The sequence below is a fragment of the Dreissena polymorpha genome, chromosome 11, assembly GCF_020536995.1.
Source record: "Dreissena polymorpha isolate Duluth1 chromosome 11, UMN_Dpol_1.0, whole genome shotgun sequence".
Classification (NCBI taxonomy): Eukaryota; Metazoa; Mollusca; class Bivalvia; order Myida; family Dreissenidae; genus Dreissena; species Dreissena polymorpha.
The window spans coordinates 16,422,898-16,436,812 of NC_068365.1; the positions used below are offsets into that span (position 1 = coordinate 16,422,898).

The 13,915-nt window shown below is 36.8% G+C and overlaps 1 protein-coding gene and 1 long non-coding RNA gene across 8 annotated transcripts in view; one reads left to right on the plus strand and one right to left on the minus strand.

The window, feature by feature from the left end:
• LOC127851054 (uncharacterized) overlaps nucleotides 1-13,915 on the plus strand; it is a 217,662-nt gene that overhangs the window by 76,613 nt on the left and 127,134 nt on the right. The window lies entirely within an intron of this gene.
• Nucleotides 1-13,915, minus strand: part of LOC127851019 (uncharacterized) — a 145,386-nt gene that overhangs the window by 27,585 nt on the left and 103,886 nt on the right. For 5 of the 7 annotated variants that reach the window (XM_052384447.1, XM_052384450.1, XM_052384451.1 and 2 more), the window contains exons 6-11: nucleotides 13,236-13,431; nucleotides 9,628-10,106; nucleotides 8,529-8,772; nucleotides 6,004-6,137; nucleotides 3,751-3,774; nucleotides 2,965-3,119 (exon numbers count right to left, since the gene is read on the minus strand). In XM_052384447.1, the coding sequence (XP_052240407.1) occupies nucleotides 2,965-3,119; nucleotides 3,751-3,774; nucleotides 6,004-6,137; nucleotides 8,529-8,772; nucleotides 9,628-10,106; nucleotides 13,236-13,431 (1,232 nt within the window). The remainder of the gene's footprint in view (nucleotides 1-2,964; nucleotides 3,120-3,750; nucleotides 3,775-6,003; nucleotides 6,138-8,528; nucleotides 8,773-9,627; nucleotides 10,107-13,235; nucleotides 13,432-13,915) is intronic. The other 2 variants (XM_052384449.1, XM_052384452.1) reach the window with 1 other exon arrangement.

Consider the following 13,915-nt stretch of genomic DNA (forward strand, 5'->3'; position numbering starts at 1 on the left):
CTCAATCGCTCACCTGACTAACCTTGCTACATCAACTTAAATTCTATCAGACCCATATAAATCCCAAGCAAGATTTCATCAATTAATACAAAGAGAGTTCAAATTTGGCAGGTTTATGTATTTTTTCATGCTCTTTTCATTTCTTTACTTAGTTTTTGCATAGTATGAACTATAATGAAAATAATGACACATAAATATCACAAAAAATATTTTTTTATTTTCCGACTTTTTTTTGTCAAATAAAGACATCACAAAATATAACAAAACAACACAACATGTCAATAATATAAAAACTAAACATTCAATGTAGTTGTAACAAGTCCATTTGATAGTGCAAAATCAGGTTTTAATTTGCTAATGTTCTCATTCTGCAGATCACACTTGGTTATGTTCTGCTGTTCACAGAATGGTCCGGGGAACTCGGCCATTGAGTAATATCCTCAGCTGATCCTGAAAAGAACAATGAAATTGTGCGAAAATAAATATAGTTTTAGTTTTTCAATGTTTAATGTCATATAAATATAAAATAGAACGATTTCCTAAAAATAAAATCCTTCAATGTTAACCATAATTTGTCTCAATCCTAAACCACAAATTATCAGTTACAAATACTTTGAACATAAAAAACACTGTAATCATTACCGATTCTGAATGTAGTAAAAAAACACACAATTAAATTCAACTGTAACAAGACATTATTCATTATTTAAAAAACAAATAAATGAGATCAAAAACACAATGCCAATCAATGGTACAAACATACCGAGTTAGATATGAACAAAATAAATGAAGTATTTCATATGCATTAAACATTACAATTATTGGTCATTTGACATTTAATATATACTTAGAAACACATTAAAATACTTCGGTTGTGTTTATTTGCGTTTGGTTTTACGTATATTGCAACATAAATGCAATAAATAGAGGCATTTTGACACCGTTGAAACTCGGTACGAATTCCCACACGACCAATCTGAATAAAATTTGATCTTGTAATGAATAAAGGGAAATCAACATACAAAATAACATAATTAAAATAAAAAATAACTTACCATTTGATTGCTATCGTATATAAAGTAATTGTTGAAGAAATCACGGTTATCGATCACGCTATCAGCTTAATCATTTTTTCCAATATGGCGCCGCTATTTCGACATCTGGCCTAGTTGAAAATTCCCAAACACGTGCTTTTTAATGATAAATGCGATGTACTAAATATCGTTTCAGATTTATAATTCTGGTACCGAAAGAAAGATCAGACCTTATATTTTGTGATTTTCTACGCGAAATAAAAAAATAACATTATATTTTGAAGAAACTTTCATAGACTTTTGGACTACTTTTCGTCGCGTAGAATTAACATAGCACAATTTTGCAAATATCATCGGAAACGTTTTTCATTGGTGAACATAAATAAATCAACATCATTAATATTCAAATGACCTTGTCAAGTCGCAAATGTGTTGTAAACAACCAGGTGTCAGCGCAGGTACTCAAAAATGCAGTAAACAAAGGAAATGGGACACAGACGTTGTACTTGAATCCAATATAGATTGCTAAGCAGCGAATATAAACTAAATATTATTAAAATTTATATCATATTATAGAGAATTTATTTTTCTTTCAATCTGCATTTATATTATTTTGATTTTATTTAAGATATTTTATAAAAATAACTTTTGATGGAACCACTATGCAGATCTTCCACTTATAACATAAGATCTGCTGGGTTTGCTAAAAACATTCTGACCATATTTCATTAAGATCAGATGAAAACTATGACCTCTATTGTCTACACAAGGTTTTTCTATGATTTGAACTAGTGACCTAGTTTTTGACCCCAGATGACCCAAGTACAATCCCAACCCAGGTTTTATCACGATTAACATTCTGGCCAAATTGTATTAAGTTTGGATGAAAACTATGACCTCTACTGTCTACACAAGGTTTTTCTATAATTTGACCTAGTGACCTAGTTTTTGACCCCAGATGACCCAAATACAATCCCAACCCAAATTTCATCAAGATAAACATTCTGACCAAATTTCATAAAGATTGGATGAAAACTGTGACCTCTATTGTCTACACAAGGTTTTTCTATTATTTGACCTAGTGACCTAGTTTTTGACCCAAGATGACCCAAATACAATCCCAACCCAGATTTCATCAAGATAAACATTCTGACCAAATTTCATACGGATTGAATGAAAACTGTGACCTCTATTGTCTACACAAGGTTTTTCTATTATTTGACCTAGTGACCTAGTTTTTGACCCCAGATGACCCAAATACAATCCCAACCCAGATTTCATCAAGATAAACATTCTGACCAAATTGCATAAAGATTGGATGAAAACTGTGACCTCTACTGTCTACACAAACAAATTGTTAACGGACGCACACACGCACCCACAACGGATGCCGGACATCACACGGTCGCATAAGCTCACCATGTCACTTCGTGACAGGTGAGCTAAAAAATATAATTCAAACACGCTGTATCGTTACCGTTACGCTGTTTCAGTTCCTACATTATGACTATTTATAAGGGTAAATTAAAATCTATGCACAATTATATTTTATACGTTTTTTTTATGGCAAGAATTCTTCTTTTTAGCTTATTTGCGAGCAATCGTATATACTGATACGTATGTAGTTATGAAAATGTTTATTGTAGAATTGGTTTGCAATTATTACTATACAAATATGTAGCAGCGCTGTATATAAAATGAAAACATTGGGGAAATTTGACAAATTAATCGCAATTCAATTAAGTTAGACATTTCTCGAGTTATATCGCGCGCCGGATATACCGCGCTTGCGATCTTTGGACCCCACCAACCGCGATATATCAGCGTTGCAGTGTACCTGGTATGATAATGTTAAAAGACAAATGATGTTTACTGTCCTCAAAACACAATCAATATACATCAATCTCTGTCAATAAATATTTCTGCCTACCGCAGCCCCTTCCATGGACATTGCGAGCTGTTCTCCAAACTTCTTGATTTCCCCGATCTTGTCCTCCAGGTGAGTGAGGGTCTGTGACATGTGCTTCGTGTCGAACGAGACATCACTGCCCCCTTGGCTCTCGATTAGCTGCTTCTTGTACAGATCTGGAATACATACATCGGCGTCGCGTTTTGGGAAAAACTGGGGTTTATGCATGTGCCTAAAGTGTCCTCCCAGATTAGCCTGTGCAGTTTGCACAGGCTATTCATGGACTACACTTTATGACTGGATTTTTATTTTCAAGAGACTTTTTGTCAACAACAAAAATATTTTAAAACAGAAAGTGTCATCTCTGATCAGCCTGTGCGGATTGTTTATTTATTTAGAAAAAATTGCCAATATTAATACAGTTTAACAAAGAAAGAGCTTTAAGCATAAAAATACAAAGTATTTGAGCCTGTAATTACCTTTAATATAACTCTAAAACATAGCTTTATCAGTGAGTAGTTGAAACAAAAAGGAACCAATCCCTACATTAAGTATGTATTAATCAATTAACATAAAAACATGCAGCAAACTTATGTTTAAATACATTTACCCAAAATTTATTAACCAAATAAAATAATATAATACCATTTTTTATGATTCTAACACAAATATAACATACAACAGCCAAACAGCCATTAAGGATGGATGAGAATATGGGACGTAAGTATGATAAACTGAAATAAACTAAATGGAGGTACATGTGTTGTTACGTATGACCCATTGTTAGAAGACAGGATTCTGTTTTACCTTCACGCTTGGACCTTACGGCAGCTGATATGAACAACAAAAAGGATGGTGACAAGGTATATGAAGTGAAAATCTCACATTTTAATTTGGATTTAAATGACTGTATTTGAAAAAGTCTTGCTGTGGGAAAACTTTGGTTTATGCATGTGCGTAAAGTTGTGTAGCAGATTAGCCTGTGCAATAAGTAAAGAGACTTTCCTCTTTTATGGTTTTTGTTTGGTTAAAAGGAACTCCAGTTAAGGAAAAAATGTTATCCCTGATTAGCCTGTGCAGACTGCACAGGCTATGCTGTGAAGACACTTTGTGCAAATGCATTTTCGCCCTGTTTTCCCAGTCAAGGTTCACTAAGCAAAAATACTTTTCTTGAAAGAACGCTTAAGAATAAAAATGTTTGCCAAACATCTGCTATATTCATATTAACAGAGAATATGTCCCAACATTTTGCAGGACATCTCCACATGCTTCCAAGTAGAATGTTACTTTATGTTTCAATTTATGTGACATTTAGTTCACACAAAAATATTATTTTGCAATTAGAGGTATCAACTGTTCTTTATAGTATCAAATTACAAACAGAAAATTCAACCAATTCTAAAAAGAATTCACATAAAATATGCCTGCACAATTCATTTCATGTGGAATTTTAGAACTGAATGAAAGATGGAAATTAAAACAGAAAATACACTCTTTAAGCTTTAAGCGAACTGCAGAACTAAAACTTAATAAACCTGGACCTGGTCTCCCAAACATTCTGAAGTAACTGAACAAAAAATTGGCTTCACATTTTTCCACATTTTCCAATTATAATTAAATGTCAATAAAAAATATTGTAATGTTTTTGAACATTGTTTAACAATATTCACCAACAACTGTTCAACCCTTGAAACAAAGGACCATAATTCTACAGAAAATTCTAGAAATCAGACCAAGGTAAAAATCTAATATCGAACCCAATACACCAATATGCGACCCTACCCTCCAAACTGCCACCACCACAACCACCACTAAAAACACAAAAGCTGACATACAAAGTTGTTGAGGTCCAACCCTTCCCCTCCCACCACTATATATATACACACACACTCAGACTGACGAGCAAATTCGTTGAATTGATATCCCCCGCCAATATGCTTCTGGACACAAAAGTGTTATATTTGACACTAAAAAAGCATTTTTTTAAGATACAAAGGGCCATAACTCTGTTATTAACAGATGGTGTACAATGCCATTTGGCGTGCATCATCCTCTTATCCATATATATACTCATACCAAGTTTCAATGAAATCCGCCAAAGCACTTTCAAGATATGGCTCCGGACACAAAAGTGCCATCCGGGCGCACGGAAAGACAGACGGAAGGACGGACGGACAACGTCAAAACAATATCCCTTCGCTGTTGGCGGGGATAACAAACCTGCGCACAGCCTGACATAGCTGGAACTTAATTAGTTTGTGATGTCCCTCCCCAAACTACCCACCCCCCACACACAGACGGGCACAGGCTGAAATACCAAGTTCATGCTTGATACCGGAGTTTGATATTGACGCAAGAATGTTACCCCCACTCCACCATCCCCATCTACACCACCACCTACACCACTAAACACACACATAACCGCGCTGGCTGAAATACCAAGTTCCAGGACATCCTTGTTGCAGAAGTTTATTGTTAAGGTCAGTTAGTGACCCCCCCTACCAATTGCCCCACCACTACACACACCCTAAATCCCCAAATCACCCCTCCACTACACACACCCTGACCCCCCAACCAATTGCCCCTCCAGTACACACACCCTGACCCCTCCAACCAATCGCCCCTCCACTACACACACCCACACATGCACAAGCAGGCTGACATACGAAGTACCAGTATGTGCTTGTTGCAGAAGTTGATGAGTTTGTGACTCCCCCCCCCCCCCCCCATGCACTACAACCACCCACACATGCATGCGCAGGCTGACATACCAAGCTCCAGTACATGCTAATTCCCGAATTGTTTGTTAAGGCCAGATTGTAACCCCACCCCACCACCACTGCCCCCCCCCCCCACTCCACTACACCCACCCACATACACACACCAACACACAACACAAGCACGTGCAGGCTGACAATCCAAGTACCAGCACGTGCTTGTTGCAAAAATTGATGAGTTTGTTGTTGGGGATAGTATGTGAACCCCCCCCCCCCCCCCCACCCACACACAGCAATCCCCCCCTCCACTACACACACACCAAACACACACAGGCTGACATACCAAGCTCCAGTACATGCTCATTCCTGAAGTTGATGAGTTTGTTGTTGAGATCCGTGACCTCATTCTGGAGCTCCATGTACTCGATCTCCCGCTGACGCAGGTCCTCCAACAGTCGCTTGTTAGCTTTCTCTAGGCTGTAAACGAGGGGAAAAAAAAATGAATCAATGGACCATGCTCTGTGAAAAGAGGAATTAATGCATGTGTGTAAAGTGTTGTCCAAGATTAGCCTGTGCAGTCTGCACAGGCTAATCAGTGACGACACTTTCCGCTTCTCTGATATTTTTTTCCTTTAAAGAAAGTCTCTTCTCAGCAAAAATGTAGTTGAGGCGGAAAGTGTCATTCCTGATTAGCCTGTGCTGACTGCACAGGCTGATCTAGGATGACACTTTACGCACATACATTAAACCCCCTTTTCAAAGTGCACAGCTCAAATATTTGAAACGCTTTCTGCATGGATTGAGGGTGTTATGCTTGTTCCAGTTGGCCCGGTGAGAGCCACCCTTGCCAATGTTGAGACTATGGCACTTCATTAAGGGCATTGGTGGAGGACATAATTATGAGAAAGGCTAATCTACAATGACACTTTAAACTCCGTTTCCCAAGATCGGAAGTCAATTTTTTAAAATAGTTTTTCCTATATATTTTAGTATAATCATTGCAAGTTTGCAGGGCTGTTTTTGCTGATTTTGTGAAGGGGCCCTGGTCCCCTCACTTTGTGAAAAAAATTAGTCACCAACTTTTCAAAATTGTGAAAAAATGAGTTGCAAACTTCTGAAAATTGTGAAAAAACGAGGCAAAAACTTGTAAAAATTGTGAAATTCAGTTTTTTAAGAATAAGTATAGTAAAAGCATGTTTAACCCTTGCATCATATCTAAATGTCTTCAAATAATACATTAAAAGAATATTTTCATTGGCTGAATATTTTTTCTTTCAACAAATAACCACTTTAATTAAGTTCAACAATATTCTGACTGGTTAACTCTATCACAAACCATAAGAAAGCCTAACCTCTGTCAATATCTTGTCTTGCTTATTTTACAATTGTAAGTTTGAATTGTGAAATGGCCGTTTTTTACAGTTTGGGGCTAAAAATGTCAGATTTTCACAGTTAAAAATGGTCATTTTTGTCAAGTATTGTGGTCGTGTTAGATTTGTGAAATGTTCATGTCGAAATTGTGAAATGGCCTTTCACAGCCATTCTCTAAGAAGGAAAAAAAGCCCTGGTTTAAAGCATGACATTTGCTACAACAAAAATCGTGTATTATTTGCTGTCTTAATTGCAAAATACAGCCACTGTCCTTATCCTAATAAACACTATCTCCCTGATAAACACGCCTGCTAACGTACAATAAAATGCATGTAGTGATTGCAAATTAAAAACTTAAAAAAAAAAGTGTTTTCATGTATTTTACAATTAAGGGGGTTTAAATTAATGCAACCTGAAGTGACGTGCACTGCACCAGGGTGGTGTTTATTAGAATAAAGAAGTAACTAGAGCTTTATCACAGACATGACGAATACCCCCACATGCCACATTGACAAACAATATATTGCATGTGGTCATCACAAAAAACAGCGGACACCATGCTCAATATTAAAAACGCAAAAAAGTGACCCCGTGACCTAGTTTTTGACCCAGCATGGTGACCTAGTTTTTGACCCAGCATGACCCATATTCAAACTTGACCTAGACATCATCTAGATACAACTTGTGACCAAGTTTGGTAAAGATCGGATGAAAACTACTTGAATTAGAGAGCTGACACCATGCTCAATTCCATGACCCATGTTTGAACTTGGCCTAGACATCATCTAGATACAACTTCTGACCAAGTTTGGTGAAAATCGGATCAAAACAACTTGAACTAGATATGGCGCGGCTGCGGCTGACGCGTATCCCCACGCCGCAGCTTTGACCCAGGGGTCAGATAAAAATTCCAAATAGTGCACTGTCGCACATATGCTCATAACTACCATGTGTTTAAGTTTCAATGTTCTAGTTCTAATAGTGTAGGAGGAGATAGTGGCCAGGACGGACGGACAGACGGCGGAGATAACCACATATTCCCCCTGCTCAAATACGGAGCGTGGGGATAATTAGTAAGCGGACACTTAATACCGACCGACAGACCAACAGACAGACAGACAGACAAGTTAACTCCTATATACCCCTCTAAACTTCGTTTGTGGGGGTATAATGAGAAATGTTTCCAAATTTGCCAAATTTGCCAGGAACCAGCAATTCAAAATGTAGACATTTTTTTAAAGACCTTTTCATTGTGACAAGAATAGATGTACATTTTCTTTCAATGTGTACAGTATATTTTTTTATATTACAAGATTGTGTGATACCGGGCAACATTGTGCCAAAAGTAGGCAAAAATGTAGACATTATTTTGAACGACTTTTTTTTTAATGAAATACACAGATTAAAAATATCTTTAAAAAATTAATGTACTGTTCAAATTATGCAATTTTATAACATATTATAATCAAATAATTATATTACAAGGTTGTGTGTAACCTGGCAATATTATGCTGAGTCATGCTCTCCATGGTCTCCGTCGACTGGTCGTCTAGGGAACTGTCCTCGGAAACAGGTGCCCCAGGGGAGGGCTCTGGCGACCCATAGTAGGGAATGAGGGCCAGGGGTGGAGGCTTCTGACCTTTGACCTTTTGTGAGGCCCCATCAGGCTCATCCATAAGAAACATGTCCTCCGACTCACTACTTGTCTTCCTCATCTGAGACTCCTCTGCATCTGTCGCACCTGTAACATAATTCCATGAATCAGTCTATGAATAGATTCATCAGTCTAATTATAGACTCATCAGTCTAATTATACATTCATCAGTCTAATAATATATTGTACTAGATAGCTAAACGCTGCATGTAGCAAGCATCAGCCTTTAAATAAACTCTAAGGAAACAACACGTGTCATCTCTTGAATTAATATCACGCCTTTACATAAGTGATTGACGCAACAACCACTCTTAATAGATAGATGCAATAACAACCACAAATATAAAACCAGTTTTTCTTTGCTTTTTATTTTATGCTTTCCGGTGGTTTATAGAAAAATATCAGTGAATTAAAACTGATAATTTCACTGTTTCAAACAGTGAAAATTATCAGTGAAAATTATCGATAATTTTCACTGTTTACTGTGAAATGACGTCATTTTTTTTGACAAAATGACGTCTTATCCCAGCGAAATTCTTTAGTTAAACTCTTAAACAATGTATATAAACCTTGAAAAAAAGCATAAAACAAAAAGAAATTTTTTAATATCCTCTATATAATTTACAGCCTGTGCTTTTTGGATTGGTGAAAAATAGCGCGAAAATTTATAAATTGGGAAACATTATTAATATAATTATCAATAACAGCATTCCAATTGTTGATAAGGCAATGCATTATGAAATGTAAATTATAAAGTGCTATGGAATCACATGGCTGTATAATAAACTCAATTAACCAATTATTGAGTATAATGGAAAAGCTTGGCTTTATTTTGGGAAATTTTGGGCAGATTTTTGGGAAAAAAGTTATTTTGCCATTGGAAAACAGCCTGCAAGAAGCTGTAATTTAGGGCAAAAATAATCACTGAAAATATAAGAGTACTTGATTCCTGAGTTGTTTCCCCCTTGTTGTTGAGGATGTTGTGAGCATTGTGGTACTCCAGCGAGAACTGCAGCGACCTCTTCTGGGCCTCGAGGTACATCGCAGTCGAGCTGTCCATCCCTTTCAGGACCTCCCACTCGTGTAACTTACGAGCAAAATCCGCCGTCACTTTATACTCTGTCAGGGGACCAAGGACCGGATTTTTAAACTTGGACTCCATGTCCGGTTGCGAAAGTCGACCTTTCATTTTTTCAATCTTGGCCTCTCGTTCGAGAGCCCGCAATCTTTCCTTCTCAATCCTCATCTTTTCTTTCTCTAACTTCTGTTCCTCTCGTTCTACTCTAAGTATTTCCCGCTCCCTGAGTTTCATGTACTTCTCCTTCTCTTTTTCTTCCTTTGTCTTCTTACTCTTCTGCCGTTCTTTGAAGCTCGTTTTCTGCGGCATGTCCTTGATTTCTCCAGGCGTGCTGGGATTTCGTCTGAAGCAGGAATAATTGGTTAATTATTGCATTATTATTATAAATTAAGCCTAGAAGTGCATTATTATTACCAATTAAGCCTATTATTGCATTATAATTATCAATTAAGTATATTATTGCATTATTATTATTATTATTAATTAAGTTTATTATTGCATTATTATTATCAACTTAGTCTCTTATCACATTATTATCATCAATTAAGTCTATGATTGCATTATTATTATTAATGAAGTCTCAACTTTGATGTAACTTTAAATTATACTGTGGTACTTTTTATCTTGTAACCAGTCTATTCTAGTTGTGTTACTTTGCTGACCATTTATCGGTCATGGACTTCAATGCGTTTAGTTATGTAAATGGGACGCCCATACATCTGTTTCTGTTTATGTTTAACTGTAAAGGTCATATAAGCATGTGACTTTGCTGAAACTTTTATAAGGATCACTAAAGATTAGGGATGGCAACGGTTATTCGGTTAACCGGTTATCCTATTCTGAAGGAGGTTAACCGGTTACAAAATTAATTTTCGGTTACTCTTGCAGAAAACACACTTTTTGGTTGAACGCAATAAATGCTCAAATCGTTAGTTTTGTTTTACTTCATTTCACTGTATTGGCTAATCCGCTTATCTTATCGCAATTATCGGCAATTACCACCCGGTGATGCCCCCATGTGGATCAAAAGCAATTAAGAGTTGTAAACCATCGGGGTGCAGCGGATTAATGAGCAGGCACACAAGCAATAAGCACCTACTCTGCAGTGTATTTGTTAAGCACTTTACATTCTATTATTTTTTAATTATTCACATATTGATAAATTTAAATTATAAACGGACCAATTAGGCTTGTCAATTAGCACATTTGACTGCCACATGTCCTTTTTTTAAATAAATATTACATCAACTCGAATATCCAGTATAAAGTTGGTCCAACTTGTTCAGATATCACATATTTAAAAGAGCAACAATCTATAATCATGCCTTTATCATCGAATGCCTGGAACATTTTCAAAGAAATATCACAGTTCACCGACAAGCATGTAAACAATGTCGGTAATGACTTTTGGAAATGACTAAGTATTAGATTCAAAATGTATACTATTCAATTTAGAATGTTAATTCCCAATTTAAAGGACCAAAATAATTTGAAAATAAACAGTATTTAATTGATAAAATGGTTAAAGTAATTAGGTTTCAAGACAATCAACAAGAACGCGTATATTTGCATATACATGTAATTCTATATATTTGTGTACGTTTTTCGGATTTTTTTTCATTTATGTGGTACAACGACAGTCCGGTTAACCACTCAAATATCCAAACAGGTTAACCGGTTACAGATTTGCTTAGGTTTGCCATCCCTACTAAAGATTGCTCCTGTCTTCTTCCCGAGGAAGTCAGTTAAAAACATTTTATTCTTTTAGTTAATATATTCTAAGATTTAGTAATCTTGATTTGTCCAAATAAACTTCATGTTAAGGCATTTGTTGCTGTTTTGTTATCCAGTTTAATAGGTACTGAAAGAAATTTATGAGTCTTGGTCTGTGAAAAGCGGATTTAATGCATAAATTATGCACAAAGTGTCCTCCCAGATTAGCATGTGCAGCCTCCAAAACTAAATTTGTGCTTAAAGATATGTGTTTGTTAAGAAATGAAAATATCATAAAAGCGGAAAGTGTTGTTGCTGATTGGCTAGTCAATATAAATTGCCGCCTAAGAGTCTTTTGATGATTTTTGCTTTGGCAGACTCTTGGCGTCAATAGTCCACTCTATCTTTTTAATAGCGAGAGTTTTCCTTCTTTGTCTATATTGATGCCCAAGGAACTTGGTGCGCAACATTCAAGCCCCGATATCAGACAGTTAATATCAACGGATTGCAATAATATTTACATACCTGTGTAGATAATTTATTTCTCAATAATGTTCCGTAAGAATTATGTAATAACTCTTTCAATTTTGCACGCCTGACCAATTAAAATCAACACACTACTCACATTTTCAATTCCAATCGCTGTGCCCGCTGTATACGGCAGGTAGATTTTAATCGATAACGCAGCCTATTACACCGTAATGCCTTCTTCTGATTGGTTGATATTTAAATATTTCATAACATGGCGAGAGGTCAGTGATTGTATTGCGATTTAAGCAGAAGTTTAACTGAAACAAAGTATGCCTTTTAGCTTCAATTCGACGCTATTTGAGGTAAAAATGGACTAATTAACTAAAACTTTTTGAGTTGGTAATGGTATTTTGCAATTTTAAGCATATTGATATAATAGTATTGTATTTATTTTTCGTTATGGTTTTTGCAGACCGGAGTTTCAGCATTCAGAATATTATTTCAAAATTATTCTGAACGCGAATTATTTCAGCTACTGATTGGCATGTGTGGACTGCACAGGCTAATCTGAGACAACACTTTGTGGACTGCACAGGCTAATCTGAGACAACACTTTGTGGACTGCACAGGCTAATCTGAGACAACACTTTGTGGAATGCACAGGCTAATCTGAGACAACACTTTGTGGACTGCACAGGCCAATGTGAGACAACACTTTGTGGACTGCACAGGCTAATCTGAGACAACACTTTGTGGACTGCACAGGCTAATCTGAGACAACACTTTGTGGACTGCACAGGCTAATCTGAGACAACACTTTGTGGACTGCACAGGCTAATCTGAGACAACACTTTGTGGACTGCACAGGCTAATCTGAGACAACACTTTGTGGACTGCACAGGCTAATCTGAGACAACACTTTGTGGACTGCACAGGCCAATCTGAGACAACACTTTGTGGACTGCACAGGCTAATCTGAGACAACACTTTGTGGACTGCACAGGCTAATCTGAGACAACACTTTGTGGACTGCACAGGCTAATCTGAGACAACACTTTGTGGACTGCACAGGCTAATCTGAGACAACACTTTGTGGACTGCACAGGCCAATCTGAGACAACACTTTGTGGACTGCACAGGCTAATCTGAGACAACACTTTGTGGACTGCACAGGCTAATCTGAGACAACACTTTGTGGACTGCACAGGCTAATCTGAGACAACACTTTACGCATATGCATTAAACCCTCTTTTCACAGAGTGTTATTTAAATAGTAATCCAGTTGCACCTGTACTTCTGCCGTTCCCACTCCTCCATCTTGCGAGAGAAGCTGTCAGTGAGACGTCGCTGCATGTCTGAGACAGTGCTCTGCCTCGCCGACTCCGAGGGTGAGGTTGTCACACTTTCCGTCTCCTCATCAGAGCTATCTGTCTCGTGTTCTTGTTCTATCTGACTGTCACGCTTTTTCTCACTTGTTGCAGAATCTATGAGTGAAAAGATAGAATCTTCATGCAATTCACACATAGCTCCTTTTTTGTTCACACTCCGTCAAACTTTGTCTATAACAAAGGGCAATTAGTTTCTATAAATACAGAAAAATCAATTTTGCAAAATGTCTGATATGGTTTCAATATAAGGCACTCACAATGTCATAGTTAGGTTCAATACAAATCACAACCATAGATTCCATAAAGGGCCACCCATCAGAAAAGAAGGCTGTTGTCTATTTTTGCTTTAAAAAAATGCATTGCCCAATGTTGATGTTAACACTTTGCCACTCTGATACTCACTCGGTGTATTTTTAGTCCCTTAAAAAAATAAAAATTCAAGACCTTTTAACCTAGATTAATTTTTAATGGCTTCATTTTCAATCTCTACATAATGATGAGCAGCAAAGAGCATCAAACATGAACAGACTGCGAGTTATTTTTGGCTGTTCTGGTTTTATGTTGTTTGTTTTATGCCATT